The sequence below is a fragment of the Paralichthys olivaceus genome, chromosome 16, assembly GCF_024713975.1.
Source record: "Paralichthys olivaceus isolate ysfri-2021 chromosome 16, ASM2471397v2, whole genome shotgun sequence".
NCBI classification, from domain to species: Eukaryota; Metazoa; Chordata; class Actinopteri; order Pleuronectiformes; family Paralichthyidae; genus Paralichthys; species Paralichthys olivaceus.
In genome coordinates this window covers 13,750,533-13,772,185 of record NC_091108.1, presented here as the reverse complement: position 1 = coordinate 13,772,185, position 21,653 = coordinate 13,750,533, and the positions used below count along the sequence as shown (strand labels likewise).

The 21,653-nt window shown below is 42.9% G+C and overlaps 2 protein-coding genes across 13 annotated transcripts in view; one reads left to right on the top strand and one right to left on the bottom strand.

The window, feature by feature from the left end:
- Nucleotides 1-111: 111 nt before the first annotated feature.
- On the bottom strand, nucleotides 112-11,186 carry LOC109642928 (neurabin-1-like). 7 transcript variants are annotated; one of them, XM_069510729.1, is made up of 19 exons: nucleotides 11,169-11,186; nucleotides 7,479-9,435; nucleotides 6,725-6,857; nucleotides 6,269-6,389; nucleotides 6,083-6,187; nucleotides 5,146-5,236; nucleotides 4,897-5,055; nucleotides 4,599-4,652; nucleotides 4,069-4,169; nucleotides 3,751-3,879; nucleotides 3,512-3,608; nucleotides 3,354-3,423; nucleotides 3,055-3,191; nucleotides 2,734-2,957; nucleotides 2,478-2,543; nucleotides 2,184-2,385; nucleotides 1,839-1,937; nucleotides 1,496-1,684; nucleotides 112-683 (listed from the first exon to the last, which is right to left on the bottom strand). In XM_069510729.1, the coding sequence occupies exons 2-19, from the start codon at nucleotides 9,174-9,176 to the stop codon at nucleotides 450-452; spliced, it is 3,909 nt and encodes a 1,302-aa protein (XP_069366830.1). In that variant the 5' UTR covers nucleotides 9,177-9,435; nucleotides 11,169-11,186; the 3' UTR covers nucleotides 112-449. The 7 variants fall into 7 exon arrangements, with proteins under 7 accessions (XP_069366830.1, XP_069366831.1, XP_069366829.1 ...); XM_069510730.1 differs by lacking the exon at nucleotides 11,169-11,186 and adding an exon at nucleotides 10,309-10,449; XM_069510728.1 differs by lacking the exon at nucleotides 11,169-11,186 and adding an exon at nucleotides 10,132-10,296.
- LOC109642976 (rap guanine nucleotide exchange factor 4-like) overlaps nucleotides 10,331-21,653 on the top strand; it is a 27,051-nt gene continuing 15,728 nt past the window's right edge. For 5 of the 6 annotated variants that reach the window (XR_011238688.1, XR_011238686.1, XR_011238690.1 and 2 more), the window contains exons 1-6: nucleotides 10,331-10,460; nucleotides 11,186-11,256; nucleotides 14,507-15,079; nucleotides 18,754-18,896; nucleotides 19,476-19,564; nucleotides 20,499-20,645. Coding sequence is in view for 1 of the 6 variants with exons in the window: in XM_020107947.2 (XP_019963506.2) it covers nucleotides 15,012-15,079; nucleotides 18,754-18,896; nucleotides 19,476-19,564; nucleotides 20,499-20,645 (447 nt within the window). In the remaining 5 variants the exon portion in view is untranslated. The remainder of the gene's footprint in view (nucleotides 10,461-11,185; nucleotides 11,257-14,506; nucleotides 15,080-18,753; nucleotides 18,897-19,475; nucleotides 19,565-20,498; nucleotides 20,646-21,653) is intronic. The other variant, XR_011238687.1, reaches the window with a different exon arrangement.

Below are 21,653 nucleotides of genomic sequence, written 5' to 3'. Positions count from 1 at the left end.
GTTCTGAGTTATTGTTCAAGGTGAAGTTGAACTGGAGACTCATAAAAAATGAGTTTTAATCTTAAAACTAAAATGAATGTGAATGTAACCTGTGAGTTTAAGGCAACTGTGGGATGTTAAAAGATTTATTAGAACATAAAAAAGCATTTACAGCGAATACCTGAGTGCTTTAAATCAGCACCTTGTTAAATATTAAAGACACAATAACTTAAAGAACACTAAAATTATCACACACACATTTAACAAAAAGATCGATAACTGCTGCGAGAGGAAACTGGTGCTGGAGTGATTCTGAAGATCTTTGTTCCCTAAATGAAAACCTAACATACGACATCCGCTCTCAATCAACCTGTTTCTATTTGCCAAACAGAAAAGTAATTCAAGTGTATTTCTGCATGTCAGATTGCAAATGCTCCCTCATGCTGGTGGTGTATCCAACGTCCCCTTCTTTATAAGAGTGATTCAGTTCGTACAGTTTTACCACTGCGCCCGATGTCCTTTACGCACTTCTCCTCCGTTGTTGTTTTCACGCTCTCTTTTTGCAAAACTGCATTCTTCTCTTTCTCCCTTTCTTCCTTCAGCCTCTTTTCTTCTTTCCTCTGTTCTTTCTCTTCCCTTTTTTTCATCTCCTTGAGCTTTTTCTTCAGGACGGACCGGTCACTTTGACTGCACACGCCCAGAGCCTGACGACGGGGAAAATAAAGAAGCAGAGGGAGAATGTGTAAATTTTCACTGCAACTGATAAAGTATGTTCACATTAGGCAACACACATGGTTCATGCACAATTAAGTAGACTATTTACTACCAGTTAAGACATGCTGATATACAAGCATGCCCTTCAGCATTGCTTTAAAGTGAACTGTGTCCCGATTGATAGGTAACTCACTAGCACTGATACAAAGTAACCATGTGCTTTACAAAATAACACAAAAGTTCTGAAATACAAAGTGGAGCCAGACCACTTAGTGATTTAACAAGTGATCAACAGAATCTGAAACTCTTCAGTGAATGAGGGGGGGATCAGTGTAGTTCAGCTAGGACTGGAGTGATGTGTTTTCTACGTTGAGTGTTTGTAAGAGGACTTGCTGCTGCAACTGCTGCGTCAGTTGCCTATGTGGATGTTACATATTTTGTCCACCAGAGAGAACTGTGCAAAGCTCAGTACATACCTTAGTAACACTTTTTTGAGGTTTTAAAAGGATCCTTATTTGTAAATTCAGCCAACTCATATTTAATCAGACTTTCTAAACTATTCAAATCCAGTACACCCAGTCACTGATTGCATTTAGCAACAGCTATCTTCAAACTTCATTACATTTCCAGACAAATAAGTAGCATTTTGAACATAATTCAAATTTTAATAGATAATGTTGATATCGCAGAAAACTAAATAAAAATGCTAAATAATAATATCATAGAGATGTACATTATATATATATATATATATATATATATATATATATATATATATTCAGCATGATTATTTACTGCTCACCTTGAGTTTCTCATTGTCCATATTGAGCAGCTGTGACCCGTTTACTCCTCTGGTGGCGAACTCAGACACGTACTGATCCATGCTCATGGCGATTAACCACAGACACACCTGCTGGTTGTTCCACTCCAAGACAGGTTGACTTTGCCACTGATTGTTGTTGTTGGTGGGAACTGGGTCATCGTCCAACGTCTGACAAGACACCAGAGACGAGGACAGAGTAAAATGAGAGGAAACTGTAGTTAATGAATAGAGTAGCTTGGGAGATTAAAAGAACTGCATGACAGGGAGTGCGCTGTAGGAAAGGAAGTAAGGAAAGGGGCAAGGAAGGGAAGGATAGTCTCACCTCAGTGGAGGAAAAGGTGAAAGTGTAAGAGTGTCCAGAGAGGGAGTGATCAGAGGCATGGCCCACCATGCTGGAGCTCCCCACTGGAGAGCCAACACTCTGGAACCGAGAAAACAAACCTGGGCTGCTGGCACATGTCACATCTATCCCAAGCTTACCCATGCACAAGGTGTTTACTTTAAAAATGGAATTTAAGAGATCTATCTAAAGAAGAATCTACATCAGAAAGTGGAAAGAAAGGGGGGAGACGCATGCAGAGAAGCCTGGGAGAACTAAACACTGCCTTAGCCAAAATAAAGCCATACTGTGCACATATTGTCAGTGTACTCGTGCAGCTTTTCTTACCTGATCTCTTCGTCCTGTGGTGGTCAGGTACGGCAAACTGCTGCTGGACACAGAGCGAAGCCTCTCCCTGCCTCTCCCCTCCTCCTTCTCCCTCCCTCTCTCACCAAACCAGGGAAAGGGCAAGCAAGAGGGCATGGAGGTGATTGAACCAGACGGAGACACTTCAGGAGGCTCGTCCACCAGGTCACCACATGACCCCCTGCTAGAAGGATATGACTACATTTTAATTTCAAATTTTAAGCAAATTCAAAAAATATAGACAAGTTTATTTGTGCGTGTATGACTTCATCACACCTGTTGGTCATGGACCTCCTGCTGCGTTTTTCACTCCTCTTTTTGCTGAGAGACTTGCGAAAGCCGCTGAAAACAAAACAGATCATTAAAAAAAATATCTCAAAGCTATCAGGAATATTGGAAAACAAGCAACTTAGATGTTGGGTGTCAGAACGTTGTTATGGCTGAAGGGGAATCTATGAACTAACATGGCTTTAAACTCATATGGGATAAAATGTTCAAATTATAAATATATGACTTAAGATATAGACCATACCTGAAGTCTGGAAATTTCCTTTTAGACTTTCTCGAAGTGGAGGATTTGCATGGGGAAGGGGTGACAGTGTCGGTGATGTAGATCGGAGGGGTGAAGACAGAGCTGGTGGGAGGAAGAGGACTGAGGGCTGAGGACGTACTGGACACGTCACTTCTACTGCTCCTTTGTATCACTGTGGGAGCAGACAGTGACTGTAGCTCATGTTGTTTCTGGGCTTCATCTTCCTAAAAAGCAATAAGAGACCGGTGTGGGGACAAGTTTAGCTTTGACAGTTTTGAAATGGCAAAATGTAGTGCCACGTTTTCTGGTCTGTCCACTTACCGGTTTTCTAAAACTCTCCCGTAGTTTGTCTCGTGAGGGCGGGTGGCGCTTAGACTTCTGGGCCAGCTGAGCTCTGGCTTTGTGAGCACTGGAGTCTAGACGCACTGTATCGGGGACAGGAATATACCAGTGTGGACCTGAGACAAACGGTTGCTTTTGTTTGGTTAAAAAGCCCATTTTGTTTCAAGAGGTTTGTAAATAAAAAAAAAATAAAAAAAAGTTAAAGTTTCCCTCTTCATTGGCATTAAATCATTTAAAAAACAGAAATAAACTGTACACTCAGTGATACAGCTACGTACCTAAGAGTGAAGAGTCCGCAGAGTGGTTCGTTCTTTCAGCTACAGGCTCTTTCCTCTCTAGCTGTGCTATCTGTGACAAAGTGTGGCAGACGGTGTGAATGCAGAAATGGCAGCCTCAGTGAAGTAAATCCATTCAGGATTGAGAAACCCCCTCTCACCTGGATTTCCAGTCTTTCAACAGTGTCTCTGTGCTGCTTATCTCTCTCCTCCATTTCTCCCCTCAAATCAGCCTCTCTTCCCTCACTCTCCTCCTCTCTGAAACACATTGTTTGAAAAGTTAAATTCCAAATCTATGGGGGAATCAAGCAATTTTATTATCTTACAAAATACACCTCAGTAGTTTAGGAGTAATATTCTAAAATGTTATGGATGACACACTGACAGATTTAATAAATACCTGTGCTGGTATTCTCTGACCAGTCTCTTGGCTTTGCTGTATTTGATCTCCAGGCTTTCTGATTGGTTCTGGGCATCGGCCAGTCGCTGGCTCACAACCCTGCACAGTGTCTGGGCCTCCTGCCAATACCTGATAACAGAGGGACAGCCATTAATACTTTCTTGAAAAGTTTCTCTACATTTTACAGGCTTTAAGCTTCAAGCCCCAACTATGTATGTACTTTTAAACTTGAAATCACTTCTACCATGGCAAAACACAGGCATCCTACAGAAAAAAAGTCACAAATAAAAATAAAGCATAGCCTCTACGGGATCGTACTTCTCTAGCTTTTCAGCCTTCTCCTCTCCATCCTCTGCCCTCTGCTCCAGCTCGGCCTTCTGACCCTCCCAACACGCCTGCCGCTCCTCCCATGCCTTTAACTGAAAAACACAGCATTTATTACATGTCTTGATATATGCACATTTACAAATAATTTCATAAAAACAGGGGAAAGAAAGGGCTTCAAAAAAGGCCCAAAAGAATATTCAGTGTACGTCTTCAATCCTCTTTGCCAGTTTCGACTCAGTAAATTAGGTATTCACCGATCAGTTGGATAGAAGGAAGCCAGATTTTTGACAGAAAGGCAACCCAGTTATGTCACACTGGTAATTACTTCAAGCAAAAGGCATTAGAGCGAGGCTGATGAGGAACATTGTTGGAACATGGCCCGTGTCCTAATAATTCCACGCCGAGCCACCTCGTGCACAGTTAAATGGGTCAGACTGTTCTGAGAGTGGATGCAAATGTGTATTAAAGTGAGTACAGTTATTGTGTGTGTGTGAGATTTCAATCTCAACTGAGTGACCTACCTTTTCTCTAGCGTGGTGAAGTTGGGTCCTTTTGCGTCGTAGATTTGACTGAAGCTACAGAGATGAAAAAAACAAAAAAACAATAGGGCTGTGAATTATAATGGATCATTTAAAACATTTTCATATTTATATGGAAGGAGATAAACTACTACCCATTTTACATAATAGGGAAGGGATAATGCAGACTAATATCTATTGCTCTACATTATAAAACTACAATGAAATTAATGCAAATATAATTGCTTTGCCTTAGTGTGTTTAAATGCATGTCAGTGAGTCCACATTGGATGTAAAGTACCTGCTGGTATTTGAGGCACAGCTCGTAGTTGTCCAGACTGGACAGTAAAGACACATCCTCCTCTTCATCTTCCTCTTCATATTCTTCTTCTTCAGCCACCCAGTCCTTCTCTGACACGCTGCGATCATCATCATCCTCGTCTCCGCCTGCTCTTTCCCTCTTCATATATAAACACACAGTAAACAGTGCAAGAAACCGTATGCAATTCTTCACAACTCAGAAACTCAACTCTTCATTTAGAAAACACACCTTTCTGGATGTTTTATCCATTTCCAGGCTTTCATTGATCAGTCGTGCGACCTCACTCTGCACGCCTTCTCTCTCACGACCAATCACAAACCTGCAGCCAGAAGAGGGGAATAAGTTACAGCTGCAGGCAATCAACACTTCCCATAATGCACTTGTAGATTGCGTTGTGGGACATTTTAGCTTGTCCCAGTAGCTAAAACACAGGTGGCACCTATAACATTGATGACATGCACCAAAAACCTTAAAGTGAAGCAGCAAAATAATTCAGCCATCAGTAATTTTATTTCTATTATATTTACAGCTGTGCTTTTTCTACTGTGACATGTCTTCTGTGAAAATATATATTATATACAATATATTTTCACATCACATTAATACAGATGTTAGCATAGACAATGTTGAATACTCTGTGGTGATTCGTTTAAAGAGAACATTCTGTTGTAATGAGTTTGAAAATCACAAATTTTCTTGAAAATAGTGTTAAAATTGTTTTTGAGGTCACTGGTATTACAAAGTTTTGCTGACTGGGATTCAATCCTCAGATATCAGGTGTAAAGCATTCTTGAAATTGTCAGACAATATCAACACTATGGTATGCTTTGGAAAATGGATGGCATTAATATAAAGTACATATTATATTGTGTGGAGCTGATCCACTGGCCAGTAAAAACATCTGTGGGAGCAAAAATATATTTATCTCACTTTCACCGTTTCATCTTTAAATAACTTCACTTCCTGTTTTAAAAGGGACATATCAAACACCAGGACAAAATTAGTTCTGATACATAATTCATCTAAATCATCAGTGAGCAAAACCTTGTCTCAGTCTTTCTCCCGAGTGGAAGGAATTACAAGAGACTGTTTGGACGAAGCAAAGCTGTGGCATGAAGAATAAAAACAATGCATAGCACAATCACACTATGACACTGTAACTCACTTGACGAGGCCCGATGTGTTTTTGAGGACTGTGGCTGCAAACAGCTGCGAGACTCCGACCAAACTCACCCCATCCACCTCCACGATCTGGTCATTCACTTGAATCCTGACACACACACAGAAGAGAGTCACGTCAGTAGAGCGACACTGAATCCCCAGTTAACTAGAGATTGATTCTGAGATGCACCTTCCGTCCTTCTGCGTTGCTCCTCTTTCTGTTACTGTCTTGACAAAGATTCCAAGTTTTTCAAGTCCCTGGTCGGCACCTACACCCATTCCTATGATACTGATACCCAGACCATCATGTCCTAAAAAGGAACAGAGATAAGGAATTTATCCTCATGTCAGCAATAGTCATGGCAAAGACTGCTATAGGATCTGAAATGAAAAGAATGAAAACACATCAGAGAAACTTAGAGCTTAAAATAAGGTGGGAATATCCCATAACTCTGTGTTTAACCTATTTCATTACGTCAGTCTTGCATTATTTTTGAAAACAGGCCCAAAAAAAAAAATACTGCTCAATCACAAATATGTCACTAGATGTGACCTGTTACATGATTTATTTTCTTTCTGGCTTCACATGTGGGCCCTGAAATACAAATGGAACAAAACACACAGAGGAAAACAGAGGGATACGAACCTTTCTCTATCTCCACTGGAAAGACGTCCATCCTGTCCACTCTCTTCTCCAGCTCATATTCGGCCGAGGCAGATACTGGGTCAATATCCTCATTGTGTCTGTCGTAGTCTGTGTTAGAGTAGGTGCTGTACACCTGGAGGACAGCAGTCAATATACATTTAAAAAATACTGCAACGGCCTTAGCTTACATCAAAACTGATGCAAACTTCCGGCCTAGCAAAAATACCATTTTTTGCATTGAAAGCAAATACACGTGGAGCAGACCGTAAAGAGAACCATCTGCAGCTATTGACACAACACGACACTGTTTATGTTGGCAAATCTGTCAGCGAGAGAGCGAGAGAATCTGAGTGAGAAATTCACAAAGTGAAAAGATATGAGTGAAAAAATCTCAGTGTGCAAACACAACTCCCATGTGTGAGTTGCTGATAATACACACTAACCGCTGCTGCAATAGTCTGCGATGAACAGGGCCAGGCTGCTGTGCTTTTTTGTATCTAGGCACCTCTGAGCTAACTGCTGACAGAATGCAGCGTGTGGGATCTTGTCTTCTTCCCTTCCCTTAATGGATCAGAAACATGGCTCTGGGCTAAAGCGTGTCTTGTATAGATTTAAGCAGCAGCTGGAACTGACAGTCACACAAATCTGCAACCAAAGCCTCCATAAATACATGGCTTTAGAGACAAGTGACCCTGCAGCCGTCAAATAACTGAACATCAGATGCTGAATGCCTTCATATGTGTGATTTCCTTACCTTGATTGGTGCTGAGGAGAACCTGACCTTTCTCTTCCTCGTGTCAGATGCATCCTCATCATCCTGATCAGGAATGCCAGGAATTTCCTCATATTCTGATAAACACTGATCTGCCGCCTTTCCAAAGTCCTGTCTCGAATGTTCTGGAGGACACTGGGAGTCCCGATCACACACAAAAGCCTTGTTCTCAATCCCACAGATTACCACAGATCCTGTCTTGTCCTCTTTGTCATCGTTTCCATCACTGCCTCCTCCACACGCCACACGTTTCACCTCCTCTTGGGCGTGCTCAGACATTGTACCTTCTCCTTTCTGCCTCTTCTCCTCATTTTCAGACATCTCCTCCTCTTGACTTTGCACACGTTCATCATTCCCCTTCCACTCAACTTCCCTCTCTTTCCTTCCAGCACCCTCTTCCACTCCTGGATCTGTCATTTTGTCCATGTTGTCCCCCTTTTCTGTTGACTTCTCTTCTTTTCGTGCAGTGAACTCTCCGTTCTGCTCCTCCCTTTCACCCTCCCGTCCTCCATCCACCTGCTGATACTTGTCTCTTACACGTTCCTGCCTATGGCGTTCTTCTGAAGAAACTACTGGCCTTCCTCCTGCTGCTGTTGTTGTTTCAACGCTCGACTCTTCAAACACATCATCCTCTAGGGCCTCCACACTTCCTCCTGCGATTGCGTTCACATTCATTTCCTCCTCAACTTTAAACCATACTTTGATCTCTTTTTGCTCCTTCTCCTCTTCACTCCCGTCGCTTTCGGATGAATCTGCATTTACGTCGACAAGTTCTGCCCTCACTGGCTCCTCAGGGGTCAAGCAGAGGTCAAGATCAGTGCTTTCTGATCGTTCTTCCTCTGCCCGTGTTCCTGTGGTTTCACCGTGTTTGAGATGATAGGAAGGAGATTTGTCAGATGCTTCCGCAGGGCCAGCAGAGTTACGGGGCCTTGTCAGTGACGTGGGTGCAGGGGGCTTCTGCGAGGAGATATTAATGACAGGTAGGTTTATGGATTTGTCTTTATCAGAGCCATGCTCCTTCCTCCCACTCGCCTCTTCCTCTTTTTCCACCTGTTTGGCTCCTCCTCCTCTCCCATCCTCTCCTTCTACCTTCCCATCTGCCACCCCCTTGCTTCCCCTGCCAGTCTCGGGATTCAAGAGTCCTCCGATCTCCATCCCCTTGGTCTCAAACAACCTCCGGGTAACAGAGAACTTCTGAGCCAGTGCGGCTCTGTCGATATCCTTTATCTCATCTGTCAGGGAAGGTCTGTCCTGCAGAGAGGATTCTGGGGTGGAAATGTTGGCCACGGTGCTCATGACAGACGAGGAACTCATGAGTGAACGTCTGGATCCAGGGAAAGGCGAGGTTTGGAGCTGCAGGCCAGGAGAGAGGAGGGGCGGGGAGCTGGAACTCAGAACCACAGCACCACCATCTTGTCTGAGCTGATGACTGTCCATTTGGAGGAAGATATTGTCTCTGATTTTGGTCCCCCTGTTGCTATGGACCCTCCCCCTGCTGCCCATGCTGTTGGTGGTGGTGTGGGACATTGTGGGGTCTGACGAGCTGGAGGGCAGCCTGTTAGTATGCACAGATGAGCACCGAGCCCCGGAGTCAAATGAGCACTTGATGGCATGGAAGTCAGACTTGTAGGTTATCCTATGAGGGGAGGCACTTCGGCCTTTGTTGTCCGTCCGCATCATTTGACAATGGAGGCTTTCTTTTTGTGAAGGAGCTGAGGAGGAGGCTTTTCAATGAGGCAAATGTTGAGCAGGTAGATATCTTTATATTCGAGGATCTGCTGGTTCAGCAGAGTGGCAGCAATGAGGCCAGAAATGTGCTGGGTAATGGGGCTGCTGGTGTTTTAAGCGGTTACTGCCTTTGTTGGGTGGCAGCAGGTGACGATGGCAGTCTCTGGAAACTTCATGGTCTTCAGGTTGGTTTCTCCACTGCAAACGTCTCCTGGAAATGCAAAAGTTTGAGGGAAGGTTAAGTTTTAGCTGTTCGAACACTCTGATTGTGGTGAAACAGCACAACACAGTGGGGGGAAAAATACAAATGAAATCAAACTATAAACTATCTAAGTGGCTTTCTCATGACACTGGGATTAAAAAAAAATATCTGTACCGTGTACTTATACTCACAGATCTATTGGAAGAGCAGCTCCAGCACAACAGTGAAACTAACGTGAATACGATCAGTTGAGTGAGATAATGGACGCAGGTATTTATGATTTACCTGTAATGAATCCTCGTGCTGCTTTAAAGTGCAGCCGGAAATGGAAGAGAATGGATTGTGCAGGTACGTAGCAATGAATGTTTATACCCACTACTATACAAATTAAATGAAAAGTCATTAGTGTTTGGCAAATTTTGTTATTTAAGTGTTGCCACTGTTTGTCATGTAAAGAGCTAATTGTTGCGTTTGGCAGCAGTCGTTTAAGGCGCTAAGCTTATTATGTCTGTCTGAATCATTGTAATACACATGCAGAAAACCGAAATGTTAGTCTTGTGCACCCTAAAACTAAAAAAGAAATATTTGTGGTACATTAGCTTTGTGGCTGAAAGGAATATATCTATATATATTTTAAAAAAAGGAACGCATAAGGGGGAAAGCTAGAGTTTACGAGGGCGTAGGAAGGCAACACGTGTCACTAACCTGTGTGGAGCGCGCGCGCAGTTCAAAGGTCGCGACAGTCGTCAGGCCGCTGCCTCGTTCACGGACCGTCGGTAAAAAAAACTGATGTAAGCGTGAAACAGCCCGGCTAGTTAACTATTAAACTCTAGTAGTAGAAGCGTCGTGTCTCCCTGCTCCTCACCCGACTGCCGCTCTTACCGTAGGTGTTGTTTGTTTGCAGGCAGCCGGTGGCTTCCTCCCTCGCTGCGATAAATACAGACAGATGGCGACTCATGTCTCTAAATACTCTAAGTGGATGATCCGCCGGTAATCCTGTGTAAACTACCCCACTATCTGAGGGAGGCCGGCGGGTGAGTATAGACACCGGCTCCGGGGCAAGTCAGTCTACATGTGGAGGGTTTAGTTACATCATGAATCTTAACAATATTCTACTTACTTCAGCCTTTTCTAAGCAGTGTAAAGTCATGTTAATAATTTTACTGACAATTGAAAGATATAGTGTTTAAGTCCTGTGCATTTTCCTCAATAGATGTTTTGGCATCATAAACTCTACATGATGGTGATCTGGCCAAAAATGACATCAATGTCTTTTCCCTCCAGAGTCAAGGTTGTGGTTTTAAACTGTTTTAATTCCAGAGAAAGACAAACACTTTAAAATCCCCTTATGTTGACACATTTACCACAAAACTGAAGACCTATATTTTCTCAAAGGCTTTTCAATTCCTTTAAGTTGTTTTTATCCACATCATAGTGGTTTTATTTCATTTTATTTTACCCTTTCTTGCATTGTCTTCCTTTATTCTGCAGCACTTTGGTCAACCGCAGTTTATTTTTTATCAGTGCTTTAGAAATGTGATTATAATTTGACTTGTCTACAGCAATTCTAAGATAGTTCTATTGTCTTATCACTGTTGCACAATGCATTTGCATTGCGCTTTTGCTCTATTGCTATTGATCATGACGATTAATGTTATTACTTATCATCCAGCTCTATGTATACGTATAATCTAGCTGCACCTAACACTACTATTAAAAGCATGCAGGTTGCGTTCACTTACCTTTACCTGTCTTTCAGCATCAGTGCCAGCGCTGCCATCTGCTGTGAGAGCCGATACCACAGTGACAGAGGCTCTCCTGGGCTCAGAGGTAAGCTCTGTGTGAATATTCACCTGTGAGCATGATGCAGGTTAGTACAGTCAGCCAGATTTCCCACTATCCATCTACCTGTGTGTGAGGCAAACAAGAGCAGTGATGCAGCACCTGCCGATGTATGTGTGTGCCTACCTGTGTTTGTGTGTGTGATGCCGGTGGGTGAGTCGGTGCAGTACCTGTCTCTGTCTGTGAAGCTGGCTCACGTGGCAGATGGACTGGACCATACTTCACTGGACTGGACCGATCCGTGCGGTGCCAAAGAATGGTTCTGCTTGCTGTGACCTGGATCTGACTGGAGACCATTGTCCCAGGTGGCACTGGGACCTAGTTGATATAAATACTGGCCAATCACAAAAGCCCGCTCCTGAATGAGGCTAACCATGAGAGGATGGGGAGGGAGGGGAGAGTGAATTTGAAGCAGAGACTGTAAATGAGGGAGTGATGTCAGGGTGGGTGGCAAAGTATAGAGAGATAGTAAGATAGTGAGTGAGGTAGAGTCACTGGAGACAAAGAGGGGAGAGAGAAATTTAACCTGGATTTGTTTCAGAGAGAAATATTCAGGGTATGGTATTTATATGAATTGAGAGGTGCAGGTGGAGAAAACAGCACATTGCAGGCATGATAAGTGCTGTAGGATAAAGGCAAATCAATTCTGTTTACAGCAGCAGTGGTGTTTTATAGGCGAGTAGGATGAGAAATACAAAGATCTGTGTATGCCGTCATAATCCTCAACTCCCATTTCTCTGACCAGCAGCAGGTCACCTTGACTTCTGCAGAAGTTTGTTTTGCTCCCTCCTCAGGCTCACGTTGGGATTTTTACTTCAACGTAGTCACTACGACAGTCGTGTCTTCACATGCACACATACACAGAGACGCACAAAGTCAGTGCCACTCTGTCTGTGCCCAGTTGTAGTGTTGAGCTGTAGGTGTCAGTTGCAGGTGGATGGATGAACGTGTGCAGTGTTTTGCTGAGCACGTATTTTAACGAGAGCTAAATAATCGATGTTATTGCCTTAACACAAATAATAGAAGACACAGATTCATGAGCACATTTGCTTTCTGTCCCGATTTATTCTATTAACTAGACAGATGTATTTTCTAATCTCAGTTTATCATCCATATACTTTATATCTGCATTGGGTATATGTCAGGTGCAACAGATATAGATTAATGTCGACATTACAGAGTTTGTCCACCAGGGAGCACTGCCAACTATATCTTCATCTGTCCTTGAACTATAATACCATACTACTCAGTACTTATCTTTGTGGCTATTATATCAGACAATAGTTCAATGGATCATTGTAAAAAATGTTAATGTAATGTATTGAGCTTATATAAACAAATAACTGCTATAGCATTATGTGATCTTTTTATATTTGCCTCAGAAATTCAGCATCTGTGTGACTTTAGTAGATTAACACTGTAGATTGTAAAGAGTCTAACTAGAGGGAAAAGGACAGATACCATCTCTGAACTGAGATACTGTCTGACAGCTGATCATCGTGTGTGTGTGTGTGTGTGTGTGTGTGTGTGTCAGTCAGTCAGTCATGCAGACAGTCATACCCCATATGGTTGTCTGTTCAGTCAACCATATTTAGACTTCACAAGGGAATTGAACATTTACAGACAGTCAGCAGTTTAAATGAGCACAATGCAACAGCTCTGCACAGTTAGTTTATACAGTGCTGTAAATTAGTCTGTTTCCCTTAAACAAGTTTTTATTGTTCAACTTTTAATTCATCTATAAATCCATAAAAATTGATACTGCCTCTTTGTGTCTAGATGTCTGTTAAAACCATTATTTCATTCTTTGCTCTTATGTTCTACTGTATTGTTATAGTAATGTAGTTTTCATGTCTCCACATATTTCATGTAGCTCTTTCCGAAACCGTTGGCAGTGACACACACGTACACCTCTTTTTTAACAGTATGGTGAAAACCTGCTGAATCACCTGCCAGTATTTCAGTCATGCATGCGTGCAGAAGTGCCATTTCAGACAGACGCAGTAAGGCAAGTTTAAACGTCCACATGCATGTTCTTTCTCACATAACAATTCACCTGATGCAGCAGAACTAATAGCTTTTACAACATCAATGTGCAGCAGGAGGAGAAGTAAACTAGGGCCTGCATTTTAATAGTATTCCTCCTTCCTCCATTATGTCTCATTCATCATGTCACAGACAACCCTTATCTTCTTCTTACTGTCTGTCCTGCTGTGCTTTTTCTTGAGCAGGATATGAACACATCCCCAAATTCCTCTTTACAACTGCTGTTCTCTCTGTTCTCCCACTATTTTTATATGCATGGCACATCAGTTATCTCCAGTTTTAGGCAGGGCTGAATGCTTCAAACATCTCTTCTTCTCATCAGCTTCCCTCTCCGTCTCCATCCCTCCTCCCTTTCTTCCTCCCTTTGCTGCGATGGCTGCGGACGTCCCGGTGACAGGCTGCATCTCTGCAGCTGCCGTGTCTCTGTCATCACTCGGGTTGAAACATAACAAGTGAAACTATAACGCTGCCTTGTTGCTGTTCACACAACGTCTCAGATATGGAATCCTTTAAGGCAGCAGCATCTTGCACTGATGCTTATTTACATCAGAGCCTCTGCAGAACCAGGGCTCATATAAAGGGTGCCTTATATGGTCAGCTTAATACTGACAATGCACATATTTGGCTGCTTTTCTCCTTTTCGTCAGGAGACATGTGTCCGACCAAATCCCATTTATCATTATGATACACTGGTCTAAAAATATGGCGGGTTATGCACCAGTATGTATGGTAGAAACATCATCACATCTGAAATCTTGATTATTGTAATATGATATTTCATTAAATTAAGATTTTCTTATACTTAAATCTGCAAACATGACATAATTTTCTTTTCTGTGTTACTGTTCCTACCTCTTTAGTGAATAGCATATTTTATAATTCTTAATGCAAACCAAAATCATTTCTTTCAATAGATATCACAGCTTCATTTCTAAATAGTTTTTTAAAAATCCCCAAATGACTTGTGAACAACATTGCCCATCCAATGGGCCTTTTTAAGAGTAGACTTTTTGACAGCCACTGCAAGAACAGCTCTAATGTTACTAATAACACTGAGTATAGGCTCTGTTGCACTCAAGTATCCCACTGAGCCAGTACAGCATGAGAGTGAGCCAAGGAATTCATTACTGATTTATAATTATTACCTGGCCCATGGAGGTTATGGTGGCACCCCTGTCTTTTTGTTTATCAGCAGGATTACTGAACAGATTGCCATGGAACCTGATGGAAGGATGGAACATGGAAAGAACCCACTACATTTTGGCCCATATCTGGACAAAGGAGAAGATCTTTTGACATTTAATCAATTTACCATGTCAGAAAACATGTTTATTTTCTCCTGACCCAGTTGTACCTGTGCTCAGTTATATGTCAAATAGTTACAATGATCTTCCTGCACCTTCTGACATGTTGTTGAGTCCTCTTGGCCATATAGTCTGTAAAATGTCAAGTTCTCCCTGATGCATGCAGCACAGTGTGAGCGAGGGTGTGTGTGTTGTTGCCCTCACAAAGCTCACTCAGGCAGACTGACACAAGTCATCTGCATGCCTGGGTAAAGGCATCATCATCATCATCCTCATCATCATCACCAGCAGCAGCAGTAGCGGCGGAGGGGCGGGGAGCTCACATCCAGTAACGACCACCGACAAACCGGGAGAGCCTCCTCCGGTAGCATCAGCACACACCAACCAGGGAAGATGGTCGCGGTGCAGACGTCCCCCACCTCGGCTCCTGCGGCGGAGTGGATCTGCTGTCTGGATAAAAGGTGCGTGAGTCGGCTCCACACACGATCACAGTGTCTTCGCCTTCATTCATCCGCGTCAACGTGATTCATCGGCAACCGGCGATCGCTGCGTGCGTGTGTGTGCGCGCAGTAATAGCGTAATATCGTGTCATGTCATCCACTCCTGTTATTCTCAGTGGATTCACACTCCTCGTCGGCTAATGGCAAAAGCTGCAGAGCAGAGTAATCTTACACCTTTTCATGAAATCCCTGCTGTTCAATGTCCTCGGTCAAAAAGGCGTTGGTGGCTTCGAGGTTCACTGACACGTCTGTGCTGTGGAAGATGGCTGATGAGGCGCACATGGTTTATGTCTGTGTGCTTAAATCAAACAGCTTCACTGTAAAGAATACACCACTGGGGCGTGTGTGTTAGTCATCACATGGACATAAGGATCAGAGACCCAGTTTCCCAACATTACATGCCACAGTGCAGCATGTGAGGGTGTTTGACTGAACAGGTTACAGTACCTGAACTAATCATTTTATAGGAAGATTATGAACATCTCATGGTTGCTGTCTGGCTGCACCATTGATAATTGATAAAGGTATAATGCCTCATTACCGAGAGAGATGGCTCTAATGACCACATGAAAAGGCAACTGTGCACTAATTACTGGAAGGGGGCAGATGATACATCTCACACCCAAAAAAAAAAAAAAAATCAATGATCTAAGACATACACCCCACTGCTCATACACCCACACGTTCTGTGCACACCTCACTATGACACATCCTCGTGTTACCCATGGCAACCAGAAGCTACCATCTTGTTTGCTCATCCTCACCTGGAATAAGACTGGGTGGATGCACTTCTGTTTTCTCATTCATAAAAAGTATTTGCAACTAAAGATTATTTTGATATTTGATGAATCCGCTGATTGATCAGTTAATTGTTTAGTCTAAGACGATAGTCAAAAATCACAAGGAGAAGGGGGCATGTTTTGTTCAACCCACAGCTTTATGTTCACTTAATATTATACAATCACTGAATATTCACATTTGAGAAGCTGAACCCTCTGAAGTCGTGGACATTTCTTTATCTGGATTGAATTAAAATAACCATTACTGACAATACGTTTTCTGTCTATTGACTAATTGATCAGTCCAAAGCGGAGGGGTGTGATTATTGATTATTATGCTATGTTGACCAATCGGGAGTTTTGACAACAACACTGAACAATATACATCTTAGATGCAGCCCATAAGCAGTGGGTGTCAGTAAGAGCAGGCTAAGTCAGAAGAGTAGACTTGACCGGGTGTTATTGTAGAGCACTGAGTGGTCCTCAGCTAGATGCACCATTTATTGAATCAATATCCTGTGTGTGTGTGTGTATGTGTGTGCGCATGCGTGTGTGTGTGTGTGTGTGCAAGCTTTCATCCACAGTAACTGTTGATGTGAGCGAGTGAGGAATTAGATGCAGGGAGGGGGAGGATAAGGTGGAAGACACGAGGTTAAGATAAAATGGACTCTGATATATTTGTCCGAAGACATTTATTGCCAGTGAGTGTGAAATATGTGAAATAAGATCTGATAGGTATTGTTCAGTGCTGCCCCAAGAAGGTAAAAGACGGTCCAGTCAACACACACACACACACACTCTGTTAACAGTTGTCACACTTTCTGACAACATACCAGGATAAAGTAAATTAAGCCTAATGTTTCCTCCATGGAACATGTATTGTAATTTGCAAATGTCAAAGGCTGGGTGAGTAATATGATGTAATTGAAAAGTGATCAGTGTGTATGATGTTTTAACAGGATCTCAGATTGTTAGTGGTGATACAGATTAGTTCTGAAAGAACGCTGCCACAGTAACATTTGAATCTGCCACAAGAGGAAACATGTTTCTGTTGACATTTTGGTCAGCCAATAATGTATTTGTCTGGAAACACTGATTTTTTTTTTGACTACCCAGATGGAGGTTTCCTTAAAATAATCTGGAGAACCTTCTGGTGTCTCTCAGTTTCCTCTGCAGTGTGTCACGCTGGTCTTTTCGTAAATCCTTTGTGTGTGTGTGTTTGTTTAGCCATAATGTGTGGTTGAAAGCTGAGATCTTTGCTGACAAGGACGGTGGGGGAGGGCGGTGGAGTAAAGGAGAAGTCAAGGAGGAGAGAGAAGGGCGATGGAGGGAGAGTGAGATAAGGTGAACAGCTCTCAGGTCACATTGGTTGTACACCAACGGGCGAGGCAGATTCCTCCAGACAGGCAGCGAGTGAGCGAGTGAGCAAGCGCATGCATGACAACGAAAAGAGAAAGAACAAAACAACAAGGCTTTGAGCAGAAAATTGGAACTGACAGATCTTAGCAGTTTCACTGTAGACGGAGAGGTGAAGGGTTGGCTCTCGTGTTGCACTTCTAACCCTGCAGAATCAACCTCCATGTTTCTCCCTATTGCAGAGTGTGGGAGTCCACCTGTCTAAACCATTAACCCAGCCCACTGTGGGATATGACGCTCTGCTGGAGCACTGAGGCAGTAGGTGGATGATGGGAGGGTGAGTCAGAGATGAGAAAAAAGGGACAGAAACACACAAAGAATACCTGTTTGTAATGGCAGATGTTGTGGGTCTGGGAGACATGTTGTGCAGTGCAGCTCTTTGAGCACAGTCTGCTTTTCTGGGAGTACCGTCCCAGCTACTGAGGACAATCTGCTGCTTTGGAACCCAGATATATGTGTGTCTATCTCTGTGTGCACATGTGGGTAAAGAGGGGGTCACCACTGCCTGTGAGCTTACAAAGCATAAATAAAGGGATAGTAATGGCATGATATACGTCTGAGTATGTTAGTGGGGGGCAGTAATGGAGAGGATAAAATAGGGAGCTTAAAGAAAAACGGGGGATATTTGTTCTTTTCCATCATCCTGAGAGAAACACGCACGCATAGATGGAGATGGAGATCAGAGAAATGTTTAGGCAGAAGAAGAAGAAGAAGAAAGCTGGGAGTGAGGGAAATGGAAGGAGCTGAAGGAGGATTGGGGATAGTCAGCCTCCTGTCTTTAAAGGAAAGAACCCACGCTGCATTATTATTCTGTATGAACACACACATACACACACATGCAAGGCTGAGTCACGAGCAGAGGGAAAACAAGTGAATGAATGGGGCTAACTGCAGCGTGTTACTCTCAGACAATTTTGTTTTCTTTTTTTTTTTCTTCTCCACCACATTGCAGAGCAGAACGTTTAAGCTCTCAGATGAAACTTCTGTGTGCTCTCTCGTGTCTGTGCGCTCGCCCAGATTTCCAGCAGTGACGTGCCCGTGTGTGCTTAGATTTAAGCGTATTAGAAATAGCTGCCGTGCAAATGAGATCTTACATCAACACCCCTGTGGGGGGTCTGAGCCAAGCGAAGTAACGCCTGCGGCTCTCTACTGTTATCGCCGAGGCACCAGACTGAACAATGAAGCACACGCACACTCACAAATGTGTAGACAGCAACAGTACACCACTGATTTTTCATGTTTTAACATATTTTACTGGTAATTGCAGATATTTTACATGAATACGAAGCTAATTCCAAAGCACACTACCGGTTTTTTATTGATTTCCTATCCTTCATCATAATCCATCACAGTCAGCAAGTTATATAATGTGGTTAAACACCACTGACGTAACTGTTTGACCCCTAATATGAGAGCTAATGGTGGGTCTTTTCCGCACAGGCCCTCGGAGCGCTCAGGAGAGGACGTGGACATTATCCTGACCAGACTGAGAGAGGTCAAAGCATTTCGGAGGTTCCCATCACCGCTTCTAGTGCAGATCTGTGCCTGTGCCTTCTATGAATGCCTGGAGAAAGGCATCACGTGTACGTACAAACACACAAAAACACGATGCAGTTGGATTATGAGATATTTTATATTCTTCTGTTAAAATGAATGAAAGTCATGGTGGAGAAGATCTTTGATGTCTGCTTATAAGAGCTTTTAGAGTGATGCATTGGAATCCAAAGTACTGCGTTCAGTTTAATTCACATGCAAATGTAAGAGGATGTGAACCAAAGGTTTCTGTATTGAAGAGCCAATGGGGATTCTTGGGGGCCTGTGCTGGTACAGATAATAGGTAGTGAAAAATGTCTGATACCAGTATATTGGCTGATCTGTGTATCATATAGAAATGGCAATGACTTTTCATATGTCAGCTTCAGGCCCTATGATTTAACAGTTTATCACAGTTATCACAAATAACAAAATAAAAGCAAAACACAACCAAATACATAGAATTTGAAAATAATACAGAAAATAAACAGATTTTGTTAAATGTGAACATAAATTGATATCATTGATATCTTCTCTGCACTGGTTAAACTGTATGATAAGAGCCATATGTCTGTCTGTTTTGAATGTGTTGAACGTATTTTGACGTGCTGGTACTCCACTGTTTGCAGTGTTTCGACAGGGAGACATAGGCACCAGCTGGTATGCTGTTCTCTCGGGTTCCCTGGATGTTAAAGTGTCAGAAACAGCCAACCACCAGGTAACATCAAATTCAATTGTTACTGCTCAGATTGAAGCTACAGACACAATAACCTGCTCACTTTATTTTCCTGTTCCTGTGTCAGTTCTGCTTTTATCCTGTGAATTACCAATGACTGAATGAATAATGACATTTGGTTTGAAAATGCATCATTTGTCATGGCTGCCATATAAATATTCCCCCTTGTACTATTTTCTGTCATAAGCCTCTGTCAAGCTCCAGGCTGCTCCACGTGATGTCAGAGAGCTGGTCCAGCACGACTCTCTTTATTGCCGACTTTGTTTCACTACATTAGTTTACGTTTCCCTGCTTGAATATGTCGCAGCAAATCTGCCATGGCACAGAAAACAAGTCCATTGAGAATCCTGCTCTGTGCCTGGCTTTATTCCCTAATGTAAATATAGAGGAGTAGAATGACATGTGGGAGAAGAGAGGGAGAATGCGAGAGAGGATTTGTTTCTTAGTGAAAGACCGAGATAAGGAGCCTCCCCATTGTGAAATGTCCTTTTCATGTACTGTATGTTGCCTAAAGTGCCACCGCTGGCCCAGTTTCTGTGGCAATCTTTGAAATGTCAGTCTGGACAGCTGAAAAGGTTTCCATAGCATGCAGAGTATTTGTCTAGATCAATGGACAGCGTGGATATACTGTGTGTGCTGTGTGTGTCAGTTTACTTTTCCTGTCCAATTATTTCCAGCACCTCCAGATATTTTCCTAACAGTAGCCTCTGTTTACCAATCCCTCATATTTGAATTAATTTGCATTCATTTCCATATATTAATCCGTCTGCTCACCATGTCCATGATCGTAAGGCAAACCTTAGACGTATCGCTGATAATGACTGCTCTACTGTCTCAGTGAGTTTAGTGTTTCATTATACTGCTATAAAACACCATATCACTGACTGCACAACAAATATGTTGTGTTTGCATGCAGGATGCAGTCACTATTTGTACACTGGGGATTGGGACGGCGTTCGGGGAGTCGATCCTGGACAACACACCACGCCACGCTACCATTGTCAGCAGAGAGACCAGCGAGCTGCTCCGCATCGAGCAGAGGGAGTTCAAGAGCCTCTGGGAGGTGAGAGCGAGAGAGAGAGAGAGTGTGTTAAAAACCGTTTGGAACTTGATGATTCAACATTAACTCTGATTCCCTTTCAAGACAAACACGCATTGTAATTGTGCTTTTAACCACAAGAGGGCTGTCCACCACAACTTTGCTTTTTGTTCCCCTTATTAGATACACACCTCAGGTGACATGCAACATTGAGTTATGTAAGGTACAGGGAGTGAAGGGATGGGGTAAATAGATTGTGTGTGTGTGTGTTGCACTGGATTGTCATTGTAGCATTTACAGTGCAAGAGGTTATGCACCCAACCAAACATGATGTGTGGCTCAGGTATCTATGGACTGACAGCTTATTTTATTGTGTTGGAATGAGAAGCAGTTACACAGGAATCTGAGGTGTTCTTTTGAAATCTGCTGATTATCCTGAGCCGCCTCAGTTAAAAAATGCCAAATCCTGGTTTGTCCCATGGCAGATATTTTGAGGTCACTTCACAAAAATCCAATAGAGCACAAACCTCCACCAAGTCCCAACAGTCCCCTTATGAAACCACATTCAATTCACTAGATCCACATTTTTGATTTGGATCTGCACCAAATTGCACACGCTCATAAATATCAGTAATAATTATAGTCCTGCAGATATGATAGATTTGTTTCATCAAGATCCATGAGCTGTTGCCTGGGAGATAATAAAAATGTCAAAAAACGCTCTCACAATTAGGATTCCTGCATCCGCCCATTTATCTGAAGCACACAGGCTCATCATCAGACCCATCTCGCGTCTTTAGATAATGCAAACAAATACTATGAACTAAAAAACTCCTGGTGGAATAAAAAGTACTCAGAAACATGGCTTAAGCCTGGACTCTGGCATCATCTTTGGGAGTTGGCAGTGGAGTCACTGCCTCTCTCTGGGCCTCCTTGTTGAGGTCACCATCTCCATTCACGGGGTCTCACTTGGAGAGGAAGTCCTGGCAGGGCGTCGGGTCAGTTTACTATTGCGTCACAGTCAGCACCCAC

What these genes read in the sequence shown, in the direction of transcription:
- LOC109642928 (XM_069510729.1), bottom strand. Translation starts at nt 9,176, where the DNA reads ATGATGCGGACGGACAACAAAGGCCGAAGTGCCTCCCCTCATAGGATA. An exon ending in TGTGCCTCAAATACCAGCAG is followed by an intron (nt 4,653 to 4,896) that starts GTACTTTACATC and finishes TCATCTCTGTAG; the next exon opens with CTTCAGTCAAATCTACGACG. An exon ending in TTCACCACGCTAGAGAAAAG is followed by an intron (nt 4,170 to 4,598) that starts GTAGGTCACTCA and finishes TGTGTTTTTCAG; the next exon opens with TTAAAGGCATGGGAGGAGCG.